The 27019-nt window shown below is 40.5% G+C and overlaps 2 protein-coding genes across 3 annotated transcripts; one reads left to right on the forward strand and one right to left on the reverse strand.

Moving 5' to 3' along the window:
- The first annotated feature begins 4097 nt into the window (after positions 1 to 4097).
- bace2 (beta-secretase 2) lies at positions 4098 to 16761 on the forward strand. The gene is made up of 9 exons (XM_050071144.1): positions 4098 to 4673; positions 9414 to 9502; positions 9741 to 9957; positions 11280 to 11411; positions 12025 to 12159; positions 12421 to 12522; positions 12933 to 13082; positions 13201 to 13369; positions 14824 to 16761. Exons 1-9 carry the CDS (start codon positions 4386 to 4388, stop codon positions 15063 to 15065), a joined length of 1524 nt encoding a protein of 507 aa, XP_049927101.1. The 5' UTR covers positions 4098 to 4385; the 3' UTR covers positions 15066 to 16761.
- Positions 16762 to 16814: 53 nt separating this feature from the next.
- Positions 16815 to 26740, reverse strand: LOC126405133 (transmembrane protease serine 2-like). 2 transcript variants are annotated; one of them, XM_050068708.1, is made up of 13 exons: positions 26418 to 26740; positions 26009 to 26143; positions 24644 to 24736; positions 24435 to 24548; positions 24127 to 24256; positions 23792 to 23902; positions 23653 to 23696; positions 22183 to 22345; positions 21559 to 21731; positions 20612 to 20713; positions 19123 to 19265; positions 18254 to 18406; positions 16815 to 17914 (listed from the first exon to the last, which is right to left on the reverse strand). In XM_050068708.1, exons 2-13 carry the CDS (start codon positions 26115 to 26117, stop codon positions 17897 to 17899), a joined length of 1353 nt encoding a protein of 450 aa, XP_049924665.1. In that variant the 5' UTR covers positions 26118 to 26143; positions 26418 to 26740; the 3' UTR covers positions 16815 to 17896. The 2 variants fall into 2 exon arrangements, with proteins under 2 accessions (XP_049924665.1, XP_049924656.1); XM_050068699.1 differs by having other exon boundaries at positions 26009 to 26156.
- Positions 26741 to 27019: the final 279 nt, after the last annotated feature.

The following is a 27019-nucleotide window of genomic DNA, read 5'->3' on the forward strand; positions in this document are numbered from 1 at the left end:
GTTGTCTCTGTGTGGAACAGGCAGCATGGAGAAGGCCTGTGACATTGATCTCGCCTTACCACTGGGATCTTCTTCCTCTTTCTCTGCACTGTCAATGCAGCAAATGAGACTGTCTTGGCTGAAACACGCAAAGAACAAAAACCTCTCAGTTTCTCACTTGGAAAAGTAAATGCAGTGTGTTTTTTATACTTATAATCTATACAAGAGCTGGTATTATACCTCATACTGCAATGGACAATTATTGAGATGGTGCTAGGGCGCAGATGCATTTGATTTCTGGCTGCTTTGCATTACATTTGGATGACTAAATCATATGGAAACTAATTGATCTTCATGTATGGGCTGAGTTAAACATGCAATAAGGGTAAACGGGGAATTTAAAACACTTCTGCATCTGGCATTATTGATTTGATTACACTTTATTATCAGAAAACAATCTAAAATTTGTTGTGCATGCCTGGAAAAAAGCAACATTTAAAGCAACAACTAAACCATACCACAAAGGCCACAGCCTAAATCATATCAGACACTACCAAAAATAGATGCAGAGCGCCAAATATCTGAGTTTTTACTTTAGGTAGTGTGTTGTAATTGCAATTTGACTGAATTGGGATTATTTTGATTTTAATGGATTATAACTCATAATACAAACTGCAAATATCATCATAATGAGCTTATGTTGATTAGTGTGCAATACTGGACGTTTTGAAATCTCAATGGGGTTTGTACTCTATACAATAAGAATACAAATACATGGATATCTGTGGGGCTTGTCCTTAAAAATAGCTCATAAATCAAACAACAATTATGAAAAAGAAATAAAATATGCACTTTTTAACATAAATGTCTTGGTAACATTAACACCTGTATTGAAACTGTAAAGCATGTAGACTATACAGGTAAGAGATGAACAAAAAACATGTAGGACTGTTTTAATCACAACACAACTTCTCCATTTAATTATAAAGATTGTATAACTTATGGTGACTAATGTATATTAAGTCTCTGATGTAAGCACGGGGGAATTTCCTTTTCTATGTCTCTGTGACTGAACACATTTAAAATACTAAAGTACCATTACAAGACAACCAAAGGCTGCAGGCGGAGGATAGAGAATTGGATTTGCACTGTAACTGCAGCCACATTAAGCGAAGAAAAAACTTTGGACAACACTTTTGTAACTCTATTAAATGATGACAGACACGCACCATCAAGTGTTGAGTTACCTGTCCGGCGTGTTCACACCATTCACATCAATACAAGTTATGGTGGGAAGTTTTTCACACGCATGGTTGGTTAAAATCTGTCACCTGGCACACAGGAAGTGGAGCGCACAGCAGCGTCAAGGCAGGAGAAATAAGACCAGTGAGTAGGCCGCTCTGCCTTCAAAATAAAAGAGTTTTCACAATACAAAAACACGAAATTGCATAATTTAATTCAGATAAAGTGCAAAATGTGAACACAATACACTGTACCCTAAATTATGAGGCAAGCACGACAAGGCATTTTAGCAATGGTCAAAAAAATTCAAGGGACTGTTCAGTACTTATGAGGGGGGAGGATGGGGTGGTGCAAAAAGGGGGAGGCATATCAAATGATTTTTTTAAGCACTGGGTAGGGATTTATTTATTTCTTTTTATGCTTAGGGTAGGGGCATACATTTTTAAATGGCTGTATTTTGTATTTATTTTACCGCCAGTTTTTAAAGATCTTGAAAAGTTTCCAAAATTACACCATTTGTCAAAGACAGAAACTGTAAAAATAGAATTTATCATTGGATTTTCAAACTTCAGAAAGTCCTTAAACATATTATGTTATTATATCATATATCATCATATATATATTATTATGGAACAGTGTTGGGCTTGTTACTCTAAAAATGTAGCCTAATGTATTACTCATTGCTTGTTACTCTTTTCAAAAGTAATAATATTTAAGTAGTAATATTTTCGCAAGGCTTTGCCTGGAAGATGGAGCAACATTTCATCCATAACATATCCAGACACAAGCTTCATTACTTCTTTGTAGTCTGCAGATGTCCATGATTAAAATCTAATTTTGGTTGTTTAGCCAGTGCAGGGCTACAGCCGACCTCCACGGCCAAGGAGGGCTCCCCTTTGGTGGGGCTTATTTCCTGGAGCTTCACATTGTTGTTGTGTTGGACATAGTAGGTGTTTCAGGCCAGAGGTTTAAGGACGTGTTTTTCACAGTTTTTCTACGACTACCTGCAGCAACAGTGTTCTTGTCATCTTTACACCTGACAGAATCAAAGTAATGGGAACATTTCAAGCCATTTAGGCAAGCATTTCTATCTTACAAACGAGCTTGCTGATTTGTGCCGTGCCTGTGCAGTGCAATGATTATGAAAATGAGTCCACCCCAACATTTGTGTGTGGGGCCCATGTGGGTAGTAAATGGACATTCAAATTGACCTTATATGGGATTGTCCATAGGTTCCAAATGTGCCATATGCGAATTGCCCACATGGGTGGGCTTACCCAGATAAGATTTCCATCTTTGGCCCATACCCACTTGGTACCCAGGTACTCCTACCATAACCTCGGTGGGGTCTACATGGGTAAACCCATCCATGTAGGCAACTGGCATGTGGCCAATATGGAACCCGTGGGCAATCCCATAGAGGGCCCATTTTTCAGCCCCATTTACAACCAACATGGGCCCAATTTTATTAGTAATTAGTTACAATACTCATTACTGGGAAAAGTACTATTATTACTGTGCGCTTCTGTCAGAAAAAAAAACATGACCAAATCAAAGGTTAAACTAGTGATATTTTATCAAAACCACGTTATTCTACATTTCGTTTGAAATTTTGCCAAATTTAAATCGTTTGCACGAACTAACCAGCATGTTTTTCTTTTCTTTTTTTCTTGTGTAACACGGTCAATTATAAAGTGGTAATATGTGTAACAAAGTCAAATGTACATTTAAAATATAGTATATATAGTATAGTCAATATATGGAACATTTGATACTCAGTTTCTGTACCCCTACGTTCACCTTTGGGGATACCTCACCCATAAAGGGGTGTCTACTGCCTTGCCTCCTCGGGACCGCCATGAATCCCTGTTGTGGGACCTCAACACTAGTCTCAAAATCAGTAAATGCCACCAGCGACTCTATTTCCTACGGCAGCTCAAAAAGTTCAGGGTCAGTCAAGCAGCCATGACTCACTTCTATAGGTCTGCTATAGAGAGCATACTTACCTTTTCAATGCTTGTCTGGTTTGGTCACACATCCAGTCAGGACAAGAGTTGTCTAGAAAGAGTTGTGCGCCGAGCTTCTAAAATCATCGGCTGCAGTCTCCCCTCGCTTACATCACTCTGCTCCACAGGAATAATCAGGAAGGCCAAAAAATCATAGCAGACCACTCTCATCCGGCTCACTACCTCTTTAATCTCCTCCCATCAGGCAGGCGTTACAGAAGCATTAAGAGCAAAACATCTCGCTTCAGAGACAGCACCTACCTCCAAGCCATAGGGCATCTCAATGTGCACTGTTAGCACTTTAAACTGTAAGCACTCTTGTGCACTTTTTGCTGAATGTGACGCTGCTGGGTATTGTCTTTCTGTATGTATTGTTATTGTGGTGTAATGGATTGTTGTATTATTGTCTGAGAGTGAACCAAGACACATTCCTATCAGCTATGTTGACATGGCAATAAATTATTGAATCTTGAATCTCTCTCCTTTTGCCTTTGCACTGGACGGGAGAAAGTTGCGAGGAATGAACGAGATAGCCTCCAAAGATATCTATTGTCTGGGCCTCTTGCATTTTCCGCCAGTCACTCAGAGAAGCTCAAGGAAAAATATTTGTAGCTACAGGAAGGGTAAAAAATATGAAGGCACACCCCAGCCACACCCCTCTTCTGATAAGTAAAGAACAGTCCCTTATTCATTGACTTATACATCTTCCTGCTATCGTGTATGATTGCACTTTGTGATTTTCTATCTTTTTATAATACTTTATTTGGCTCATAGATTACTACTTGTTTTTACGTCACAAAAATAACCGTTTAGGTGTACTTTAATTTGAAAGTTCAGCTAACCGGAAGTCGTACTTCCCACTGTTGCTAGCTTGACACAGTTGGAGGAGTGTATGGAGGCGAAACATCACGGAGAAGTCCACCGACCTCAGTCAAACATTTTGTTGTAGAGTTAGTTACACAGTGTTACCATGTCTGAATGTTCGTCTTCTTGTTGACGGAGGAGAGGCGGTGTGTTTCCGTGATGGCGGCTGCCGCGGTCCAGGCGTTTCCATGATGGCTTAACTGAAAAACTTGAGGAGCAAACTTTGAGCAAGGAGCTGGAGTTGGAGTCTCTTCCCAGAGTTTCCCTGTTATCACGTCAAAAAGTAACACCACAATGGCATCCACCATGTCTGTTTCAGTATGGGCTTTTGCCTTTAGTTTATGCTTTGGCGTGTCCAAGTGTTACTTTGCTATACCACTGAGAATATACACAGGGAGTTACAACGTCTCCTCGGCTGTGGATGTGTCGCGGCGGGTCGTGTTAACGTCTGATGGAAACGGCCTCTCTTTGGCATCTGATCCAACTGGCACCGTCAACTTTCTGGACATGGTGAATAACTTACAGGGGGACTCTGGGAGAGGCTACTACATAGAAATGTCACTTGGTACTCCTGGTCAAAAGGTAATGTATTACAAACACTTACTGTGTGTGTATTTGTTGGATATGTGTATAATATGTGCAGGTGTTTTTCAGTTTTTACTGTTTCCTTCCTTTTTCTTACTTTCATGTTCAGTCATTGAATCCAACAGGGTCATGTGTTGCATTCACTTGTGTCTGGTGTGTCTGCTGTGTGTGAACAGGGGCCAGTCCGTCCACCATGTGATCCACCAAAGAAGGATGAGTGTGTTTGTTACACCCCAGGGCTATGACTACCTATTATGCAATATTTGGTATTTAGATTAATTTAATGACTGATATGACCCCATCAGCAGAGCAACAGCTTGGGTCATGGGAAGATAAAAATGGCATATTTTGATATCACTGTCCTCATAAAACACAAGTCAGCTGTTTATTTACAGGCCTGCCTGGGAGCATCATGACAGGATAGCAGCATGGCTGTGGGGTGCAGCAGCTGGCTCAAGTCTGCACAGCCCTGAGGTCTGTAGGTAGACTAAAGCCCCGCTCACATGCACTCACATGATGCTGCCTGTGAGGACCACTGTTTCTTACCAGGCAGCTGACGGGGATTATGAGGCTCCCAGGGAGCAAAGAGCAGCTCCACAGTTGCACAAAACAGCTCCAGCCCTTGCTCTGGCATGTTTCCTGCTTCTTTTAGTTTGGTTGCATGGAAATATGCCTCTGTCATTTTACACTGCTTGTTATATAATTGCCTAACAAGATCATATTAATGATTAAGGGGGAATAAATGGTCCCGGAAGAATTTGCAGAGAGATTCTCCCGTCACTATTAAAAATACATGACGCTTTGGGGTGTTGTAGGTTTAAGGCTACGCTTTGCCATTGTGTACTAAGATGATTAAACCAAAGGTGAATTATCTCATTAGTGACTTGACCTGTTGTTCACGGGCCTCTCAAGTTAAACAGATCAGAGCTTTTAAGACTCTTCGGTGGCACAGCTCAGTTTCTCAGGCTCACAGAGGCTTATCAGTGCTGCCTGCCATGGCACTGCCCTGTGTCAACCTCTGAGATGGTAATTCGGCACAAGTACAATTCCCACACAACTTTACAGCCAGTTCATAGACGTACTTTGGAAGCTACAGTTGATATAAACTGCTCTAATCAAACATGACGGTTTAAAGTGTTGCCAGAAGGAGGAAATCCCCCTAACCTAATGTTTGATCAGACAGAGCAAAGTTTTATTCCTGTGGATCATCCTCAGACTACATAGAGTGGAAGTGGTGCACTAATCTAAACATATAGCCATATAACCAGGCACAGATGTCAACAGGTGGATGAATAACAACAGATTTACAACATTACCATCTGACTCTTTTGTGATTAATCCCCAGTAGATGCAATGATTCATAAATGATTAATCATCAAACAATCTTATGGACACAGTATTGGTATTTTATATATGTAAGGCATCTTTGATTACCTTTTTAACTCACAGTGTTGAGGGTGTCTCACCTGTTGGTTTAATAGACCTTTGTCAGAGCAGACATTTTTACCTTTCATAGCAGGAAAAGCACAGGTACAACTAACAACACTAACGATGGTTCAGCTCCATTATGTGTCCCAGTAAGCCACTCTTGTGAGCCAGCATGCACAGTACCAAAACCCTGAAATAAGTTAAACTATATGAACGGCACTCGTTAATGTCATTAGATACACCTGTGTGTGTTTGCTGCAAAGACGTGTCAAAATGAAAGCCGTGCCTACAGTTTATTTGGGACCTGTGTCAGGTGACTTAGTCCGCTCTCTACACAGCCTGAGGGAGGTCAAGAGGAAGTAAACACTGATGTGATTACATTATTTTTGAACAAATATTACCTTTGACTGTGTCAAATCTTCTGTGAAATATTAAAAGGTAAATTACAGATTTCTGGTTTGTTAATATTATAGAGTTGAGCTGTGCAGCGATGCACCACAGCATCAGAAATGTACAGTATAGATGGAGGAAACAGTTCCACCTCTTGTTATTTCTCCGCTGATATTCCACATTATACTCATGTGCCATGTGTATAGTTATAGCGAAACCTTTATATCAGTTATTTATGCCAGCCGAGATCAATCCACTTTGGTTGAGATTGGTTATGCAGTGCCAAAATGTCCTGTAACTCAATACTATTGAGTTATACTCTCAATATTATTCCAACTAAATGATGATGTGATTACAGGGCTGCGGTGTTAAATGAGGCTCTATTCAAATGAGCCTCTAATTGCTGCATCTGTTAGCATGTGGCACAGCCAGGCTGAGGTGTCGGCTGGAGAGCCTCACATCTGCTAATTGGTACAAACAGGTAGCAGATGCACGTTGCCGCCATGGAGCCACTGCCAATTAGACAGTGAACGCTCAACTGCAGGCTGCCGCAGCAGCAGGGGTAGAGATTTGCCCGAGGCTCAGCAGCCGAGCTAAGGGAGGATAGTGTGACTAGAAAAGATAGGCAGTGTGGGGATAAGAAAATGCCCCTGCTCCCCCCCTCCCTCACCACGAGGTTTCACTATTTTCCAATCTGGCCTGTTTGGCCGGTTCAGGCCTTGTGTTGAGTGGACTGGTGCCATTTGCAAGGCAGCAGTGGGTTTTTGGATGGCACAGTCACAGTGATGGGACCAGGGCCTGTCCAATGAGGAGGAACTGATAAGCCCGACTCCCACAGACAGGCCAACTGGGGCTTCCCGTGCCCGACTGAACAGGTCGATAACACATTGTTGATAATTACAGTTTTTTTCCCAATTGTTTCATAATGACTTCATGCACACCTGAGCATGACAGTGGCAATTGGCTAAAAGGAGTTAGTTGAAATACTTTTTTTTTTTTGTTTCTGAGTAAATAGTGCAGTGTAATGACAAACTTGTTAGACGTGGTTAAGACGTGGTAGTGTTGAGGAACCAAGCTTGAGGAAGTGGATTTCTTCCTGTAATTGTTGAAATTCCCAGCCTGTCAAACACTAATATTCTTTAACTACTTCCTGGTGTTCTGGTCTGTTTAAAACAATGGGAGCCACAGAGGAGCCATGATAGATTGATTTTTACTGTCACTGTTTGTCCCTGTGCAGCAGAGCATGCTGAATGGACCCTTTTATATTGTATTATGTATTTCCATAGAGTGTGTCATGTGACATCACAGAGGTGCCGCTGTATAGGCCTCTTTGTTGTTGAGTCATCAGGTGGCTATGGGGCATTAGCTTTATGACCCCGTCATGGTGAGGAATGCTTGCTTGTGAGTGTTAATGTGGCCACTGTTCAGGAGTGGAGGTGACAGAAGTCTGCGAGCTAATTAGTTCCTGCTCGTTGACTTGATGCCTGGAAGACAACATTATCTTAACTGCTGTTAGCCGGTCCCCACTGCACACATGACACATACCGGGATGGCTGGATAGGTCATGCGGTCATGTCAATAGCTAGAGGCTGTCATGTTTGACTCATAGATCACACATTAGGGAGCAGTTATATGAGAGGTGCATACTTGTGCAGTTTGTTTGACACTGGAAACTCTTGAAATTAGGGATACTCCCATCAGGGTAACTAAATCAAGCTACTGTGAAATCCCTGCTATACCCTGTCCTGAAATCATGTTTTATCATATCTGCAGTCTGTAAATATGGAAAAAAGCAAAGAGAATATTCTGAATATCTAAGAATAAACTGATGATACAAGCAGAGTGTTTTTCATGGCATTTACAACAGGCAGCCAGGGCAGCCAAAATGTTTATCGCTGTGTGAGAGAGTGCAGGCCAGAGCGAGCTTGATGCCGTCGAATGCAAAGCAAGAAGTATGCTGTGCGACTGAATGCAGACTCCTACGCAGAGCTGCCTCTGCTGCCTCTTCGTCACAGTCTGCACAACAGCTCTGCCCCAAGTGACTTAAAACTGTACCAAATCTGGACATCTGCGACCAAATTAGATTAAAAGAAAAAGCAACAACATCCTTGAATTGCATATACGTAGCAGCAAAAATAACCAAATATAAAGCACGTCTGAACATTTATGAGTAATGCAGTGATGTTGTTATCAGAAAAGTGAACAGACTGTTTTTCCTTGGTAAGGAAACCACACCTTTATGGCTGCGTTCACTGTCGTTACCATGGACACAGGGAATAAACAAGGCTGCACAGAAGCTGTGAAAATTATATTATTGAACTTTTTTCAACTCATTCAGGCTATTTGTACTCAGATGTCAAATATGGTCTGAAAAATCTGCTGAGATGTCTGGCAATTTGAGTGTGGAAAAGTATGGAATTTCAAAATGGAAAATGTGGAGGAACCCTGCTGTTTCTCCTGCATCAAAACAAAACACAGTGTCTATCGCTGCTATTTTCCAGTGTCCTTTTATGACGCATGTGACAGCAGGCATACCGGTTTATTAAAGTATGTCTTTATAAACTCCACTGTGGATCAGTTTGTTTTTGTGCCTTATTATTGTGTCTCTTGTTATCTTGTCTCTTAACTATCTCCAGTTTCATTTCCTTATCATGTTTTTGTTTTATTTACTGTTAGGAATGTTGTTGTTCTCCCTCAGTGTGCTGCTCTTCTTCTGCTCTTTCCTCCTGTAATTATTGTCATTGTTACAAACAGAAATTTTAATGCTTTGGTTGCATTTCAAAGGTCTCCACATCAATTTGTCACTGTTTTATTTTTACCCTGAGATTCAGGAGCTCTGTGAGTTCGGGTGGGATTGGCCTGTAGCAGATATCTGTAATGGTTGTCAAAGCAAACTCTGCCTTGTGTTTCTGGTTTCAGGTGAACATCCTGGTGGATACAGGCAGCAGTAACTTTGCTGTGGCAGCAGCTCCACACCCATTCATTACTCACTACTTCAACACTGCACTGTGAGTGGCTGGGACTCTTTGTTTGATACACACAATACACAAACTCTTCAAAACGTCATACCAATATGCCACTTGACTTTTCCTATGTTATGTCTGTCTGTCTTACATGTATATTTTGAGGTAGTCGAGCCCCTTTATTAGAGTTCCAGTCCCAAATTACCACAAATTGTACTTTTTATCTACCTGCCACAGGCCTTTGTAAGTATTCACACATCTTGGCTTCTCCCCTTGTGTTTAGCTCCAGCACCTACCGGACAGCTGGCCGGACTGTGGCTGTGAGATACACCCAGGGCAACTGGGAGGGTGAACTGGGCATCGACTCTGTCTCCATCCCCAAAGGCCCAAATGGGACCATTGCCATCAACATAGCTGCCATCCTGTTATCCGAAGGCTTCTTCCTTCCTGGGGTCAACTGGCAGGGCATCCTGGGACTGGCCTATCCCATGCTGGCACGGGTGAGAGAGAGAGAGAAATGCTCTTTAAGTTTAAATCTTGCCTTAAATCTTTGATTGCACAAAGCTTTACTTCCTCTCCCACTGATTTTTACTGGTAAACCACAGGTTAAAAGTACAGTCGTCTTTCTCTAGCCCTGGTGTTCATATACTAAGTTTGTGGACCTGATGTATCTGGTTAAAAACCATAGTATTTTAATACCCAGAATAAATGAAATTCAGTAGTTCTAGACTAAACCTATCTATCAAGGGAAATCAGTCCAACCTTTTCTCATGAAATGTGGAAATACTGGATGTCTACATTCCATCCTTCATCATTTTGAACTTGTCTTTTGAGGTCTGAGTTTTTCCTCTTAACTTCGTATAAAGTGAAAATGAAGGGCACACAAAGGGTAAACAATGAGTTACTTGATAACATCAGGTTTTATCAAGATAACCAAGCAGTGCTGCATAACTTCCTGCTGTGCTGCCTGTCTTTTACTGCACTTAAATTCTTTTCAATCTGAGGTTTTATCTGGGTGTATTCATGGACTTTCACATGACAACAACAAAGTTCCGTGTTCATGATTACCTAACTTATTGTACTAGTTTAGCGGATTGGTTTTGTCATGAGGATTTATGTCATTGGATAAGAAAAGCTCCATGTGATTATCAGGCTTCCTCATTAGGAAAATCTAACTTCCTTTATTGTGAAAGAAGCATTTTAGTGCTTTTTTAGTCACTTTAATTCATGTACAGGAGCATCCTATATACAGTATGTGTGAAGTGTGACAAAGGCACAGAACCAACCAGTGTCGCTTTTCTTTAACGTGATCATTTAGTGTTGATGGGATGAGAAATACGTCAGCGTAAACCGGCACAGTACAGTCTTTCATTCTGTGCTGACTGCAGCAACCTTTGGGATCAAATGGCAGTGATGGAGGGGCAGATAGTCTCACACTGACCACTTTGTGCTGCTGGCGTCCCCTGAGAGTTCAGGTTCAACTCGCCCGAGGGCTGTTTGTCGTGCGTGAAACGGTAACGCAGCACTGACATGTAAACCTATCTGAGGAAAACAGGGGAGAGAACCACTGTCTCATACCTGTTTACACCAGGAAGTATTTGCGTGCATACACTTGTACACAGTGGTCAGAATATTGTTTCAAATTAATTTTTCAGTTTCTTTTAAAAACATTTTTGGCAAAGAGAAAACTAATGTACTCAAGGTCAGACTGGAATTATCTCACAAACATAAAGCTTTAAGTGCTAATGTAAAAGCCCAAAACCACAACGCTCAAACTGATGAACACCGGTTAATGACTACCCATCTCCCGTCTCCCAATTAGCCTGACTCGTCTGTGGAGCCCTTCTTCAACTCTGTGGTACAACAGCTGGGAATTCCTGACATCTTTTCCCTCCAGATGTGTGGCGCTGGACTGTCAGCCAGCAGCGCAGCCGACCCGGCAGGAGGCAGTCTTGTGAGTAAATAAACTTATCACATGAAGTTTGATTATCTGCAAAGACCTTTGCCCTCAACTAACCTCTGGACCCTTTTCTTAGATTTTGTGTCACCCCTGTCTCTAATGCTGTATTTTTGTGATCCAGTTAGAGTTATTTAACATGTGCAGGATCAATTATGTGCTTCACACATAGAGAACTGGGATGTGGTTGAGCACTCCTCGTCTCAGACAAAATGAAATCCTTCACTAATGGATCAGACATAGCAGTTGAGTGCATTTTAGAAACATAATAGCCGATATCCTCCTTGTCAATGTGGTGTCTCCATTGGAGGCCCAGTCTAGTTAGAGTGGAGCTAATTAAGCTAAGATAGCATCCTGCTGAGAGCAGGTCTGTCACTGTTATACAAACGGCCTCGGGGCCTCGCTCACTGCATCTCCATCATGTGACCCACTGACACGGACAGATGGATAAGATGGCAGGGCGCTTGTGTGTGTATGTGTGTGTATGTGAGTTTATGTTTCTGCCAAATTGTGAGGGGATGATATAAACCTTTGCTTGAGTGTTCACTGTGTTGTTGTAGTCACAGTTAACCCTTAGGTGAGTGAAGAAGTATTGTTATTTCTTCCTCAGGTACTGGGAGGGGCTGAACCAACCCTGTATCGGGGGTCAGTGTGGTACACCCCTATAGTGGAGGAGTGGTACTACCAAGTGGAGGTTTTGAAGCTGGAGGTTGGCGACCAGAATCTGGACCTGGACTGCAGAGAGGTAGCCTACAAACTGCGGCTTTAGGTCTGAAGCAGAAAAGCAATACTGGTTGGAAACAGTTAACATTCATTCTTGAGAAGCTGATTATATCAAGGTTACGACACGGAAATAATAGTTGAATTTGAGTAGCAGTACTGCCACTGAATGTATTCAACAACTTTCTCGTTTTACATTCTTCAGTTTCTTCAAGGTCCTCCATAGGAGCCTGATGAACTGAGAGAAACACTATACTGCACTTAACTCTTTCTCCCCTTCTTTCAGTATAACATGGATAAAGCTATAGTTGACAGTGGGACGACACTGCTGCGTCTTCCTGTCAACGTCTTCAATGCGGTGGTAGAAGCCATCACACGCAGTTCTCTGGTAAGCTGCCGTCTCTCCACAGACAGTGATGAAACATGTTGTCAGAGCAAAGCGATGCAGGGGAGGATAGCACACACTCACCGCTCAAGGACGTAGTAGCTTTGAGAGGAAGGATCAGGAGTTTTTCTCCGATAAAAAAAAATGTGTGTGCGCGCCCATCCTTTTGTTTCTCTTCCCATATTCTGCTTTACACATTTTTCACCTTTTGTAACTGCACACAAACAGCACTCAAGGTTAATTTGAACCTGGAAGCAACGTTTTCAATTAATGTACCTACATCCCTGCAGATTAATCCCAAGTGGGAAAAATAAAGAGAACAGCAAAATGTGTTTTGGTGCAGCACTGACCTTCTGTTTCTGTCTCTTTGTCCCTCCTTTGTTTGTTTCTTGTTTGTTTTTCTTTTAATTCAGATCCAGGACTTTTCTTCAGGGTTCTGGGATGGCAGCAAGCTTGCGTGTTGGATGAAGGGAGAAACACCCTGGAGGTTTTTCCCCAAGCTTTCCATCTACCTAAGGGCCACGAACACCAGCCAGTCCTTCCGCATCACCATCCTGCCTCAGGTACCTGCATAAACATAAACACAAAAACAAGTCATCCCTTTTTCTCCATTAACCTGTGAGCCAGGAAAACTCATCTGAACACTCACTCTTTTCTGTTCTTTTGACCGTCATCTCACAGCTATACATCCAGCCAATCACAGACATAGACGGCACGATGGACTGCTTCCGTTTCGGATTGTCTGCGTCATCTAATGGCCTGGTGATCGGCGCTACTGTTATGGAAGGCTTCTACGTGGTGTTTGACCGCGCTCAACGAAGACTGGGCTTTGCACTCAGCAACTGTGCAGGTCAGGGTACACACAAGACATACTAAGACAGAAATGTATGTCAAACTTACCATGTCCAGTCATTGCAAGGTAATAAATTGGTTCATTGTGTATTTCAAAGGAATATTTAACCCAAAAATTATTGTTTGCATAAGTTAATATCACTGTGTCACGCTGGAAGTGAACGAAGAATCCAAAAACTGAGAAAATTCTTGATGAACTGACGGAAAAGGGGACAAAAAACAACTCGTGCAGTATAATCCAAGTCTCATGTACTCAGTCGTCGCTTAGTACTTTCAAAACATGCATTTTCAATAAAACCCTACTATTCAAAACACTTCTGCAAAGGAGTAGCGCACCTGGGTGTGCATTTAATCTTTAAATTCCATTGAGTAGCATGCAAACACACACGCTTTCCAAGGCGTGCCGCTTGTTTGTGCATGAGACTGTTTACATGGAACTGTTTTAAATAGTAAGGATTTCGCAAAAATGCATGAGTGTGCAAATACTGAGCACACACATGTAAATGGAACATGGTCCCCCTTTGGTCCAAGAATTTTCTCAGTTTTTGGATTTTTCGTTCACAACGGAGGTATGCAAATTCAATGTATCATGGGAGGAGTAATTGACATTCAAATGGTCATTTTGCAGGTGAAATATTCCTGTAAGTCACTGGTTTGTTAATCTGCAAACAAGAATAACCTGTTCACCGTGACCTGAACAGCAAGGTTAAACCTTAAACACTGGAGCTTTCCCGTAATTCTGTGTAAATATGAGCTGGGGCAAGGCCTCCCACTCTCATCTTAAAGTACAAAGATCACTTTTGTTCCGTATTAAGCAAACAGACTTGGCGCAGATGTAGGCTGAAGGTTAAGGATGCAGGCTTGTGACAGTAGGGCTGCCAGCTCCAATTTCTGAGCTCACTGGTAAACTGTTGACAGAGAACGATTCTCATCATCAGCAGTTGGTGAGTTGCCCTTGAGTGAAGACCTCAAATTACTTTTAATTATGCTGCTCAGGCTGAGACAACTGTTGTTTAAGGAAGCCGCCATGAGTGAAATCTATAACCTCAAACATTTCGTTTTTATTGAGCAGCGGTTTTATACTTAATGTTTGAGATACATTTATTTCAACTTTAATTTAGGGCTGAATAAATAATACTAATTTAGGTTTTCTTTTTTTTGTAAGGGTCAGGGGTGGGCCTACACTGAATCTGTGCCCGCAGAATTCCTACACATTTTTAATGAATATTGTCTATCACGCTACAGGCTGAAAAAACCTTCCTCAGATTTCTGCAGACTTTCCTTTTGGATCACTGCTGAGAAAAAAAATCTGCAGACACTCTTTGGGTCTGGTCATGAGGTTCATTTTGTTTTTTTGGCCGGTGCATTGATATTTTCCAGCACTGCTTTTTACTTGAGATGTGACTCAGCTAGTGAGGAGTAAGTGACTATCTGTCTTGTATCTCTCCACAGTGAGCAGTGGAGTTGCTCTTTCCGAGATCGCAGGGCCCTTCTCAGCAGCAGACGTGGCGGCCAACTGCTCCGGCGGGGCGATGAAGGAGCCTCTGTTGTGGGTGATCTCCTACGCTCTGATAGCAGTCTGCGCAGTCGTCCTCATCATCCTGTTGCTCCTGCTGGTCCTGCCCTGCCGACGCAGAAACTTCTCCGGGGAGATAACCGACGAGTCCTCTCTGGTACGCCACCGCATCAAGTGACTGAGAGGAAACAGACGGGTGGACGGGGTGAACAGGCAGGGGATCGGCGAACAGAGTCCATCTATGGTGGTGGAGAAAGGGGTGAGGTTTGACCTGCACCGAGCAGTGACCCTCACCTCTGAATGTCTGACTGAATCTGGACTGCACTCATCAGCTTGGCCCGTTGAAGTAGACACTGACATGTCAACGGCCTCATGACGGAAAATCCACCCCGAAACCTTAAAAACAGCTATAGTTGATGTATTTATGCTTCCAATTTCTTGTCTGGTGGTGGCCCTTTCTTATTCTCACTGATAATTGCTCACACCATGTCATGGGTGACACAGAGGAAGACACCCGGCACAGAAGAAGAACACTCACTGACTGAAACTTTAAAAGTTTGCAACGTCACTCAGCTTTAGGGCAGTTTGATAACTTTTTCTGAACTGGAACGACTCGTATGCTGTCAGTACTGCTCTCCCCACCTACACCGACTCAGCTCGAGTGCAGTTTGAGAGAGCACTCCAAACAGGCTTATTCTCTTTAGGGCTGTCAAAGGGTATTCTGGGAAATGTAGGACATCACTAACACAAACAAAAGGGTGAACTGAAATATGAAACACTTAATCGCAAAATAAACTCCTGTTGCACACTTAACATTTTACCAGCAATGACACAGAACAATATAATAGTAGCTAAGGGTGGAATTTCTTCCATACGGACAATCCCATGGCAGCAACAACCATTGGTGCACTCTTGAACAATTTAAAAGTGACTGATTTTACTTTCAGGCACACTGTGTGTTATTCATCTCTACAACTTCATACAACCTAAAATGTGCCTTCACATTTTGTTTTTACAGTCTGTGATCGGTGAAGGAGTGTGTCTCGCGCCTTTCTATGTTTTGAAGTTAACCTCCGGTCTTTTATTGAATGAAACGAATGCCTGTGCATGTTGAAAAGCTGCTCTGTTAATAGGAAGAATATTACTAGAGGTGACACACATGTTTACAGTGCCCGTAGTGCCTTTAAGTCTCAGCTCACTGCTAATACAGACTAATGTACAGTATCGGAAGTTTGAGACTTACTCTGCTGAATTGCACTTTGTTTCTGAAGTCAATCAAAAGTGTAATATAAAACTAAAGATCAATGTTTCTCGCTCTGGTATGCAATTTGTTGTATTAATGTAATTTTACTAGTTCTGCATACATCTATGTGTATATTTAAATTTAATTAAATGTGATTGTATTATTATTATTATTCCAAATCGTTGCTTTTTTTAGACACTAGATGTTCAGGGGTACATATATTTATACTGCACATTTTATACAGACGCTAAATTAGAAACCAAAGCAAGTTTGAAACTGACACACTGGAAACACACGTTCTTTCTGTGTACCTGTGGACTACAGTTAACTTTGTGGCAAAACTGACCGACCTGTTAGCAATAAAAAGTAATTAAGTGCCATTATATAGTCTCTTTACACTAGTGACAGCTATATCCATAAAAACAGGAGACTGTGCCACACAATAAATCTGAAAAATGTGCTAGTTTGTTCTGTTGGTTCTGAGCAGAGTATCAGTGACATCAAAAGTGTTGCTTTCTGCCAAAATTTAAAGTTGTCAAATCGAAGGTACACTTGAAGTTGAATGTTCACTTATTATTAAGTGTATTTTGTGCCAAAATTGTACTTGTGCTGTAAATAAAATAAGTTGTGACCAAATCAAATCTGTAAATCATTTTAAATTAACAAATGTTTATTTTTGTGAAAGGTTACTCAGGAACAGTCAGTGGGAACAAGTTCGATGTGGTTTGTGAGTGACATCTTGTGTTGACACATGGTATCTGCATCTACCAGCTCAAATATCACTATTAATGTGTTTCAATCATATTTACACAGACTAAAAAAATACTTTATATATTTCAAACAAATATACAAATAGGAAACAAACAAACTTTATATAATAATAATAATCTTGTTAAATCAGAAAAATCAGAGATTTTTTTTCCTCAAGTGAATGCATTATCCCTCCATATTAAAGGGAAATTTCAGTTTATTTCAACCTGTCTCCTATCGTCCTAAATTTGTTTCAAGTGACTAGTGACATAGAAATAATAGTTAGCATGTTAGCCGTTAGCCTAGATACAGCCGGGGCGTATAGTAGCGTCAGACCTGTTAAAACGTAAGTGAATGGGCATACTTCAAGTGCAAAGTTAGTCCACTAAACAAGCTTTTTTTCCACAAAGACCGCCTCATATTGTTAGGATAAATGTCAGAGAACATATAGAAAACGACATGTAAACGCGTTGTCTTACCTTACCGGTGTGCTGCCATGTTTGTTTACCCCTCTAGCTCTGCTTTCCAGGAGACGGGTTGAAATAAACCGAAATTTCCCTTTAAGAGATACTAACATTGTTCATTGGTTTTGCTCAAATTCTTGTAAGAAGCTCCAATGACTGCATCAGTGATTTATGAAAACACAAAACCGTAATATGTAGGAAATAAGTTATGTTACTGATACAGATATTGTAAAAGGTAAATGGACTGCACGAGTCACATTCACCCATTCACACACACATTCATACACCGGTGGCCGAGGCTACCATACAAGGTGCCACCTGCTACTCCGTTTTTAACACACTCACACACCGATGGTATCCTGCTCAAGGATACTTCAACATGTAGACTGGATGAGACGGGGATCAATCTGCTGATCTTCCAATTGGTAGACGACCTGCTCTACCTCTGAGCCACAGCCACTCCCTTAATGAGGCATTTATATGAAAATGTATCTCTGCACACTTAAAATTGTGAACACAGACATCTTAATTGGTTCATCCTCAGTCCTGCCGTCAGTCATCTTGATGCTTCTGTAAATGGGAAAAAAAGTTTTTGTTTAAAGTGATAATTATGTGTTTTTACAGATATATATCCTTATCCTAACAAAATAGGAAAAACCCAAAGGAAGTGTAAAACTTTTGCAAGGCACTGTAAAATTAAGACTCCACTGTGTAGGTATCATCACCCGCACATCCAGCTATATATACTTAGAGCACCAGATAGATAAACTGTCTTACTGCATCTGCTCCTCCAAGCAGATTAAATCAAATGCTACAAATGATCTGTACATACAGCACATGGAAATTCTCGGCATAAATTGGGATTTAGTTTAACTTCCTTTAAAAATGCAATATGTCTTTGGTGTTTACCCTCATCTGACGGTAGATCCAGTCCAGGAAATAGGTGACGTTGCCATAAACACCTGGTTTGTTCTGCTCAGTGCAGTGTCCCTCCCAGATACTGTCCCCTACAAGCCACCATACTCCATCCTTAAGGGACACCAAAGTGCCGCCGCTGTCAGCCTGAGAACGAGAAGCACAAAACTTAGTGGTATTTTATGATCTACACTCTTCAACACACATATAACACTTGTCAAGATCCGCACATTCAAGATCAAGGCACTTTTTTCAATGTTTCTTTTTGATAAAATTAAAACACTAAATGTTATTCACTCGGTTTAAGAAGCATTTGAGATCTTTCAAAGCTTTCTATGGTCCATAAAAACATGATATCATGGTCAGCTGCCACCTCAGTGCTCCGACTTTACATTCGCTGTTGATTGGACTGTATGAGTGGTTTGTTTTAAGTCACAGAGTGTAACTGTTTATCTAAAGCTGTTACCATGTATAGAACATAATGCAGGTCTTGTCTGATGACGCCTCAAAGCAAGTTACATAAGGGCATGAAAATGCTTTGAATTCTTTCAAGAACAGGAACTGCTCAATTTGTGCAAGAAAAATGTAATTGTACCAGAAAATATCTCATCAGAAAGAGTGTTTGGTGCTGCCTGTGTTCGCAGCTAATGCTTGGACATATTAAGCCTCAGGGCAGCGGACCAGTGTGGTGGCAGCAGTCACACTGCAGCCATCTGGTACTCACAGTAAAATAAAACAAACTGCACTTTGTGGCATGTTTTAATAACTGTATCATCTCAGCATTGATAAAAGTCTTATTGTGTTTCAGCATTCAAATTTCATGTTCGGCCCTCTATGAGAAAGGTCTGCGTGGTTTGTCTTACGTGGCACATGTCGGTTACTGCCTCCGTCCCTCTGGCACATAACATGTCCTGTGATATCCTGCCGTTGTAGGTGATGGAGTTGTTGCAGTCTGCGGTGTCTATGAGAGAGACATGAGCCTCCATCAGATGTGGAGAGCCAGAGTCTGTCAGAAATAACAAGACATTAAAAGACAGTAATTTCAGTATTTAGTCATATACATTGGACTAGATAATAGGCAGTAGTGGAAAGTAACAGTACATTTACTGAAGTACTGTTGTTAAATACAGTTTGGAGGTACTTGTCCTTTATTTGCAGATTCAGATTAATAATAAAATATATAGTTCAAGAAATAACTTTTTTATTGAGCCAGTGAGGGAGGGGGGTTTACAAGTCACCTTGCAGTAAATTAAGTAATTAAAATGGACCATCCAGAAATAGAGAAAATTCTTAATGAATTAAATGAAACAACAGCCACATTTAACAACAGCAAAACCATTTAAAAACTTGTGCAGTATAATCCATGTCTCATTAGTCCTGGCTACGCTCAGTACTTCCCAAACACATGCATTTTTGCTAACATCTTACCATGTAGAACTGAAATGAAAGTGAAACATATCTATGCTCTCTTCAAAGCCAGACTCCATTGACAAAAACAGTAATTTTACCTGGCTGAACACTGGAGCTGCTGGTCTACCACTGCCTCGATCAGTAAGTTTGTTTGTGTTATTGTGCGAATTTGGTGTTTTAGAGGGTCAGTTCAGATTCACAGAAGTCACACAATGATACAAATAAACGTATTGATCGAGACATTGAAAGTACAGCAGCTCTCGTGATCAGCAAGGTAAAATTACTGTTTTTGTCAATGGAGTCTGGCTTGGAAAAGAACATTGAAATTTCACTTTCAGTTCTGTGTTAAATAGTAAAGTTTCAGTGAAAATGGATGTATTTAGGAAGTATTTAGGCTACAACTGGATAAATGAGACTTGGATTATACTGCATGAGTTGTGTGAGAGTTTGTATACAGAAGTTTTGCTCTATTAACTTCAATCCATCAAGAACTTTCTCAGTTTTTGGATTCTTTGTTTGCTGGAGGCAGTTTTCTTTTGGAATTTAATGTAACACAGGGTGAGAGTTTGATGTACAAATGGTCTTTTAGGGAGGGTGAAGTATCCCTTTCAGTATATTTGGATGCTTATACTTGTGTATTTTTACTCAAGTCAAATTTTGAATAGATTCTTTTACTAAGTACAATGTATACACTGTAGTATTGTATTTCTTAAGTGACAGATCTGAGTACACCCATTTCTTCTATCACTGTTAGCTGCTACCAGGAAAAACAGAGGTAAAATCAGTGAGAGCAGTGTGAGAAGCAGACAACTGTAAACACTGAAGTTTTCATTTTCCAGTACTTCAAAAGTAAATATCTAATCTTGGCTAAAAAGTTTGAATTTCTTGAATCTTTGTCATTAAATCAAAACACATAACCACAAGCAACCATAACTTCCTCACCTCCATTTATTGTTTGATTGAATCCTGTTATCCAGCCCTTCTGAGGCACGGAGATGTTTACATCAACATTTGGGAGGCACACAGGTCCGATGTTACTGGAGGCTACCAATGAGAAGAATATACATGTTGTTATAAGTCATTGTGTTGAGTCTGAGAACCTCAGTGCTCTGGAATTTATGAGCTGGTTTACACAGAAGAAGGGATATGTACACTCACTTGCCAGTTTATACAGTTTTAGGTACACCTTGCTAAAATGAATGCAGTCCAACATACAAGGGCATAAGTTTTGTTTCAACACTGGGGAGGACACATATGTAACAGGGGGTTTGGGGGTTTGTTTGAATATCAAACACTTAATTCCCGACATTATGGTGGATTTTTTGCTAACTACTGCACTGCTATGCTGCCCTCTTGTTGAAACAGGTTTTGAATAAACTATATGATCAATTTGGAGGCTACAGTTTGTGTATTACATTAGAAAGTGACATGTTTCTGTTATTTAGCCTTCACACACTGGTATAAATCGGGTGGCCATAATAATAGAAACCCTTGTCTGTTTAGCTACATCCTCCAGAATGATCATACAGTTGAATTAACACCTCTCTAAAACAGTTTCAAACCAAACATTATAACCTTTATAAAGGTTGCATTTACTGACTATTCATTCTGTACTATGTACTATGTACTAGCAACTTTGGGTAAATAAGGGATATACTAAAAGTGTTTTGTTCTTTTCACACAATCTACAATAAGTGACTACCCAAGAACCTTGTTTTTTTATTTTTGGTCACAGAGAGATTTAGTCCTGTGTTCAGTAAACCGGAAAACAGGCTCCTCGAGAAAAATGTGTTAAGATGGGATTAACTGTGCTGAGTGTGGCTGTATTCATTTTGTTAAATCTTGCTTTGTTTTTTCACCCCTATGTGTGTAAATCTGTCCATAAGCACCTGTGATGTCCAGAGGTTTAGAGAGCCTCATCAGAGCGATGTCATTCCTGCGAGTGGCGCTGTTGAAGCCTTCGTGGGCTATGATGTGGCTCACAGAGTACGCAGGGTTAAACAGAGTGCCTAGTGGATCCACTATCCCAGCATACACGGCCCAGTCTGCCGGGCTGGAGGTACTGCAGGGGAGAGACACAGCAGAGAGGAGGTTCAGACCACAAACAGTGATTTAAGAAGAGGTAAAATAATAAAGTAAATGGTAAAATAGAAAATAAAAAATAAAGTAAATAATAAAGTAAAATGAAAGCTGTTCTTGTTCCATTCTTAGTACATGTGCATGTATGGTCTCATTTAAAAGGTAAGACTGTGAAGATTGATCCTCAACATGCTTCTGTCATTAATTATGTAAGTTTCAACACACTGGAATAAAAGTTTTTTGTCTACGCCTGAATATTTTGTGCAGATGACTAGAACTGGGACTTATCAGCTGGAAAACACAATGAGACCATAGCATAAAGCCTTACCTAGTCCAAAGTCAATTACAAAATCACAGGAAATAATCATTTTACACATGTTTTTCTAAGGTTTTGTCCAGGCACCGTTGGACTATCAAGAAGTAGAAGTCCTCACCGGGCCACACAGTGTGCTGCAGTGACTATCCAGTAGGGGGAGATGATGGCTCCTCCACAGCGGTGGAAGCCTGCAACCTGCAGGCTGACCTGCCACGGCCAGGCCCCTGGAGAGGCCAACTGACCCCTTGAGGCCCTGCTGGAGTTCACCCCACTCCCACAATCTGAGGACAAAACTGCTGTTAGAGAGGATGCACTTCACTGCTCCAGGGCTTTTAAACACAGGTACAAAAGAGGTCCCAGGTGTGTATCACCAAAGACAAAGTGTAAATACATGCTACAAAGAAGAGAGTGAATATAACAGTGATCATAAAATCTGATTGTGGTCTCTCTAGGACTCATCGCACAACTTTCTATGCATTGATAAATGTGGCTGAAACAGAAAACAGTACCCAGAATGAAAACTTATTTTAAACTCAGCAACAAAGCAACAAGCTCTGCAAAATCCTTGGTGCTTTTTTTAATTCAGTTTTTGCTTTTAATTTGGTGTGGGCACAAGAACACGAGATAAAGGAGATCAATAGCTCTCCAGAGAACGCTCAGTCCTGCGTATAAATTCACCCAAAACAGAGACTAAACATTTCAGCATCTCTGTTCTGGATATTTACAATGTGGAAATCAATCAATCAATTGTAACAAATAATCAACACATACACAGACCCTATAGCAACACCCACCCACCCGTATGTCATATACTGTCAGGGAGAATGGCGTTGGACATCACAGTCATTAAATTCAGCTCTCTAAAGGCCGCTGTTAAAAACTGTTGGCATATATATTCAGCAGTCACCTACAGAGTCATTTCAGGAGAAGATATTTGTCACTGAGGTCAGAGGACTTTAAGTGTTTTTCATATCAAAATGTAAATTTCCAGCTCTTCTGTGTTTGTCTTTTCAGCCTCGATGCAATGGGATTATAATAAAACAATTATTACCATTAAAAAGTATGAACAGAGAGCTACAGTTTAGATTTTTCTTTTTTTTTTTAGCTTAGAGAAAAAATTCATAGTTGTTCATGCTTGTCACGTACCCTATGAGGTTGGTTGTCATGTATCACTCTTTGTACTGGTCTTTCTATTGATATAGGGATTAAAATACACATAAGAATGATTTTCCTGGGTTGTTTGCATTAAAATGAAAATGCAAATGAAATTTAACTTTTTAATCTTATTTGCCTCCATTTCTTATTTTCCTCTCATTCAAATACATAGAGACAACCAATACTGTGGTAAAGGATGGTTATCACAAGTGCACAAGATGTATTTGACACTTCGTATCCTTTAAACGGAATAAGCTTAAAGAGAGTAAGGTTACTTTATTCCTACCTGACACTTAAGACTTCCATTACACATTGCAAGGGAATCTATTAACAATAAAGTTTCTGCAAGATTCCAGTGAAAGTAAAAACTGTGACAACCAGCCCCGTCCTCCCATCCCTATAAACCTATGGATTACAAATAGTAATAACATACCAGTACACTGCAGTGTCACCACACTGTTGTTGGGACAGGTGTTGCTGCAGTGGGAAAAAGAGACATTTGAGGTGTATTAGTAACACAATGATTCAGTATTAACAACTTTAAACTGGTTCACCTCCACTTATTCACTAACCTGAGCACGAGCTGTTGCAGTATGGATGCCTCAGGGTTGAAGTTAGACTTCACTTGTAAGAATCCCTCATCAGAGTCGGTCTTCTGTTGGCCTGATTTCAAATATGTGCCCCTGTCGAACCACATCACAGAAAATGCAACCTCTTAAACACATGAATCCTTCATAACAGGACAGAGAAAACTATGGAAGCCCATTTTTGTCAGTGGATGAGAAACATTCTCAACATTCTCAACATAATGAGTCTTAAAATAATAATCCATTAAAATTATCTTTTTTTTTCATCACACAGGCAGAAATGAGCTTCCATAGCAACACACACTGGGGGAGCATCTTACCTGCTGTATCCAACTTGCTGGCAGCTCGCTCTCCCCTGCTGGTCGCTCCAGCCGTGAGAACAAACAGTCCTCCAGTTTTTACTCTGAGTGGAGTAAACCTGGAGCAGGAAACTGGAGCCATGCAGCCTCACTGAGCACAAACACAATCAATGGAAAGTAGGTAACCGGACTCAGGTAACACACACAGACAACTGACAATTAACAGTAATGTTCAGTTTTGAGCCTTAAATGCAAATAAAAACAAAATCGCAATTGCAGGATGTTCAGGTGTGTTTTCTGCACTTTGGCCCCTGGATGAGCTCATTTACCACAGTTAGCTTCATCCTGGCCTGCGGGACAGTCCGTCACTCCGTCACACCACTGGGACTCCCACACACAGCCAACGTCACCACACTGCACACCGTGCATACAGGACGAGGAGTCTGGGACGACAGGAGACTCAGATTCAGTTCACAGAAAGCTTGTGATGGAGTTATTACAGCGGACAGTAAGGGGGTAAATAAAACCCTGCACTCACAGTAATAAGCGAGGAGGATTCCAGCCACCAGCAGGAGGAGCAGCAGGGAGATCACAGCGGCCACAGTGAACTTCACACACCTCTGTTTTACACCTGACAGGATGACACACACCAGTTTACACCAAGCTTTACTGTATATAGATCTCTGTGTATAAAACCATCAGATGAATGCACCTCTAAGACTGACAATGTAATTACATTAAAATAAGTAGAATCTATTTCAGGTAGGCTATTACATTTGTATATTTAATAATATATAGCAACATGTCTGTCCACATTTGGAAATTAAAATTAAGACGCAAGTTGATCCTGTTAATTCTGTATATCTAATTCATTATTTGAATTTTCTATTTGATTCATATAATATTAAAGGTTCTCAATTATGCCTACAAGTATTACATTGATGAAGTGCTTTATCAGTTTTGACCCATGTTCAAATTAATTGTCATACTACATTTACACCTATAGGAAACACTGCATGAACCTAGAGACCCAGCTGGCACTGGATGTCAATATGACATCAGAAAGATCTTGTAGTCTTTTGTCGGACTGGTTCTAGATTTTGGTTGGATTGAAAATGTGGGCTGACAATATTTTAAATGTCTAACCATGTTAGTATTTCACATTGTGTGGACGTTAATTTTATGATGTTTTGCAGACATTGGGTTTTGTTCTTCATACCTTATTACTACATCTTGTTATTCTATGTCAAGATGAAGCTGGCATGAGATGTTTAGAAGATGCTGGATTTGGTTTCTTTGTTTCTTTATTTCTATTTAACCTTTATTTAACCAGGAAGTCCCTTTGAGATTGAAAATCTCTTTTACAAGAGAGACCTGGCCTAGGTAGCAGCCAATCAAAACACATTTAAAATGCAACAAATACAACATATAATACAAAAATCCAAAATAGAACAACAACTAATCAAACATAGTGGCCTCTCAAGAAAAACAAGCACACGTCTCTATCATCACATTTTTTATGATGCCCTTAAATTCAACATCTTTTTGAAGATTCTAAACAAAACAATATAAAAACAATAAAATATCAACATAATCTGTTAACAGCATCCCATACCAAATTAAAGTTGGCATTAGATGTTGTCCTGACATTGAATTTTGGTCACCTGATGTCACACGAGCTGCTGTCATAAAATATGCTTATTTTGAAGATTATTGGCTAATATTATGAATTGCACTTATTTTGTCCAGGATAATCATGATATGGAATTTCATCATATGTAGCTATATTTTGCTTGCAATTAACCTTGAGAAAAATCCCAAACAAAGCCTGCTTACAGTTCCTGTTATAGCGGTTATATTAACAGTATACACTGCTTATTAAAAGAAAAGGAGACTGTCCTACCTTTGTTACTGGGAATGGAGGGGCTGATCTCAGGTGGGGGTTGTGGGGTCAGATGATGAACATACTGAGGCTTAACATCTTTTCGGCTGGATGGACGAAGTTTCCTCATGTCGCCTTCATGGATGAAACCAGGACCTAAATTCGCATACTGTCAGTGAAGCATAAGTGATGAGAGAGATGTTTTCATACTCTGGCTGCTTGAAGCATTTGAGCTTAAGTAAAAAAAAAAATGCATTAAATGTAGAACAGATTGTCCAGCATTTTAAAATACAAAATCACACACATTTTATTACATTTCCAATAACATTTTTAATACTGGCATCATTACAGTATGAATAAGAGTTACTCTACTTTTATATTCCTATTTAAAGAAGTTCTTTAAACTGATATGAATAAAATTAAAACTTACCGGATTAGTGGTCATTTTCTGTTTGACCAACAACGTCTGACAATTTACTGATGGGTGCAGTGAAGGAAAATGTCTTCCTGGGTTAATTCAATCATCAAACTTGCATGTAAATAATCTGGTCAATGTCAACATCCACTCCAAGAAGCTATACGAGAAGTTGTTCACAGCTCTGCTCTCTGGAAAGATAAAAACTCAGGTCTCCAGCATCTGCTCTCACATTCACCCCGTCCTGCTCTCTGCTCTCACACCACAGTGATGAAACAAAGAGTTTGTCTGATCATCTGAGTGGCCACTCCTCACACTTCACTGGCATCGGTTTAAATTGTCCCTCCTGAGCACACAACAAGCACAATAAGGGCTGTTTTCTAGTCTAAACATCTCACAAGTGTTATCTGCTGAAGTGTCAGAGTGGTGAGTGAACACTGCTACACTGAGTACGCAATGGAAAGGTACTACACTACATGAACTGTATACAGGCAAACATTAAGCTTCAATACATGAGTCAATTATTGACAGAGAGCAGTTTTATCTGTAAATAAACTTGTAATAAATTAGTAGTCAGCTAAAGTGATTAACCGAGAGACAATCTGAACAAAAAATGA

Source organism: Epinephelus moara, chromosome 2 (assembly GCF_006386435.1).
Source record: "Epinephelus moara isolate mb chromosome 2, YSFRI_EMoa_1.0, whole genome shotgun sequence".
Taxonomy (NCBI): Eukaryota; Metazoa; Chordata; class Actinopteri; order Perciformes; family Serranidae; genus Epinephelus; species Epinephelus moara.

Excerpts from the sequence above, each read along its gene's own strand:
- bace2 (XM_050071144.1), top strand. The coding sequence starts at position 4,386 with ATGGCATCCACCATGTCTGTTTCAGTATGGGCTTTTGCCTTTAGTTTA. Across the intron at positions 12,523-12,932 it reads CCATCACACGCAGTTCTCTG|ATCCAGGACTTTTCTTCAGG; the intron begins GTAAGCTGCCGT and ends CTTTTAATTCAG. Across the intron at positions 13,370-14,823 it reads TGCACTCAGCAACTGTGCAG|TGAGCAGTGGAGTTGCTCTT; the intron begins GTCAGGGTACAC and ends ATCTCTCCACAG.
- LOC126405133 (XM_050068699.1), bottom strand. Across the intron at positions 24,549-24,643 it reads AATCCTCCTCGCTTATTACT|ACTCCTCGTCCTGTATGCAC; the intron begins GTGAGTGCAGGG and ends CTGTCGTCCCAG. Across the intron at positions 23,697-23,791 it reads CTGCAACAGCTCGTGCTCAG|CAACACCTGTCCCAACAACA; the intron begins GTTAGTGAATAA and ends TTCCCACTGCAG.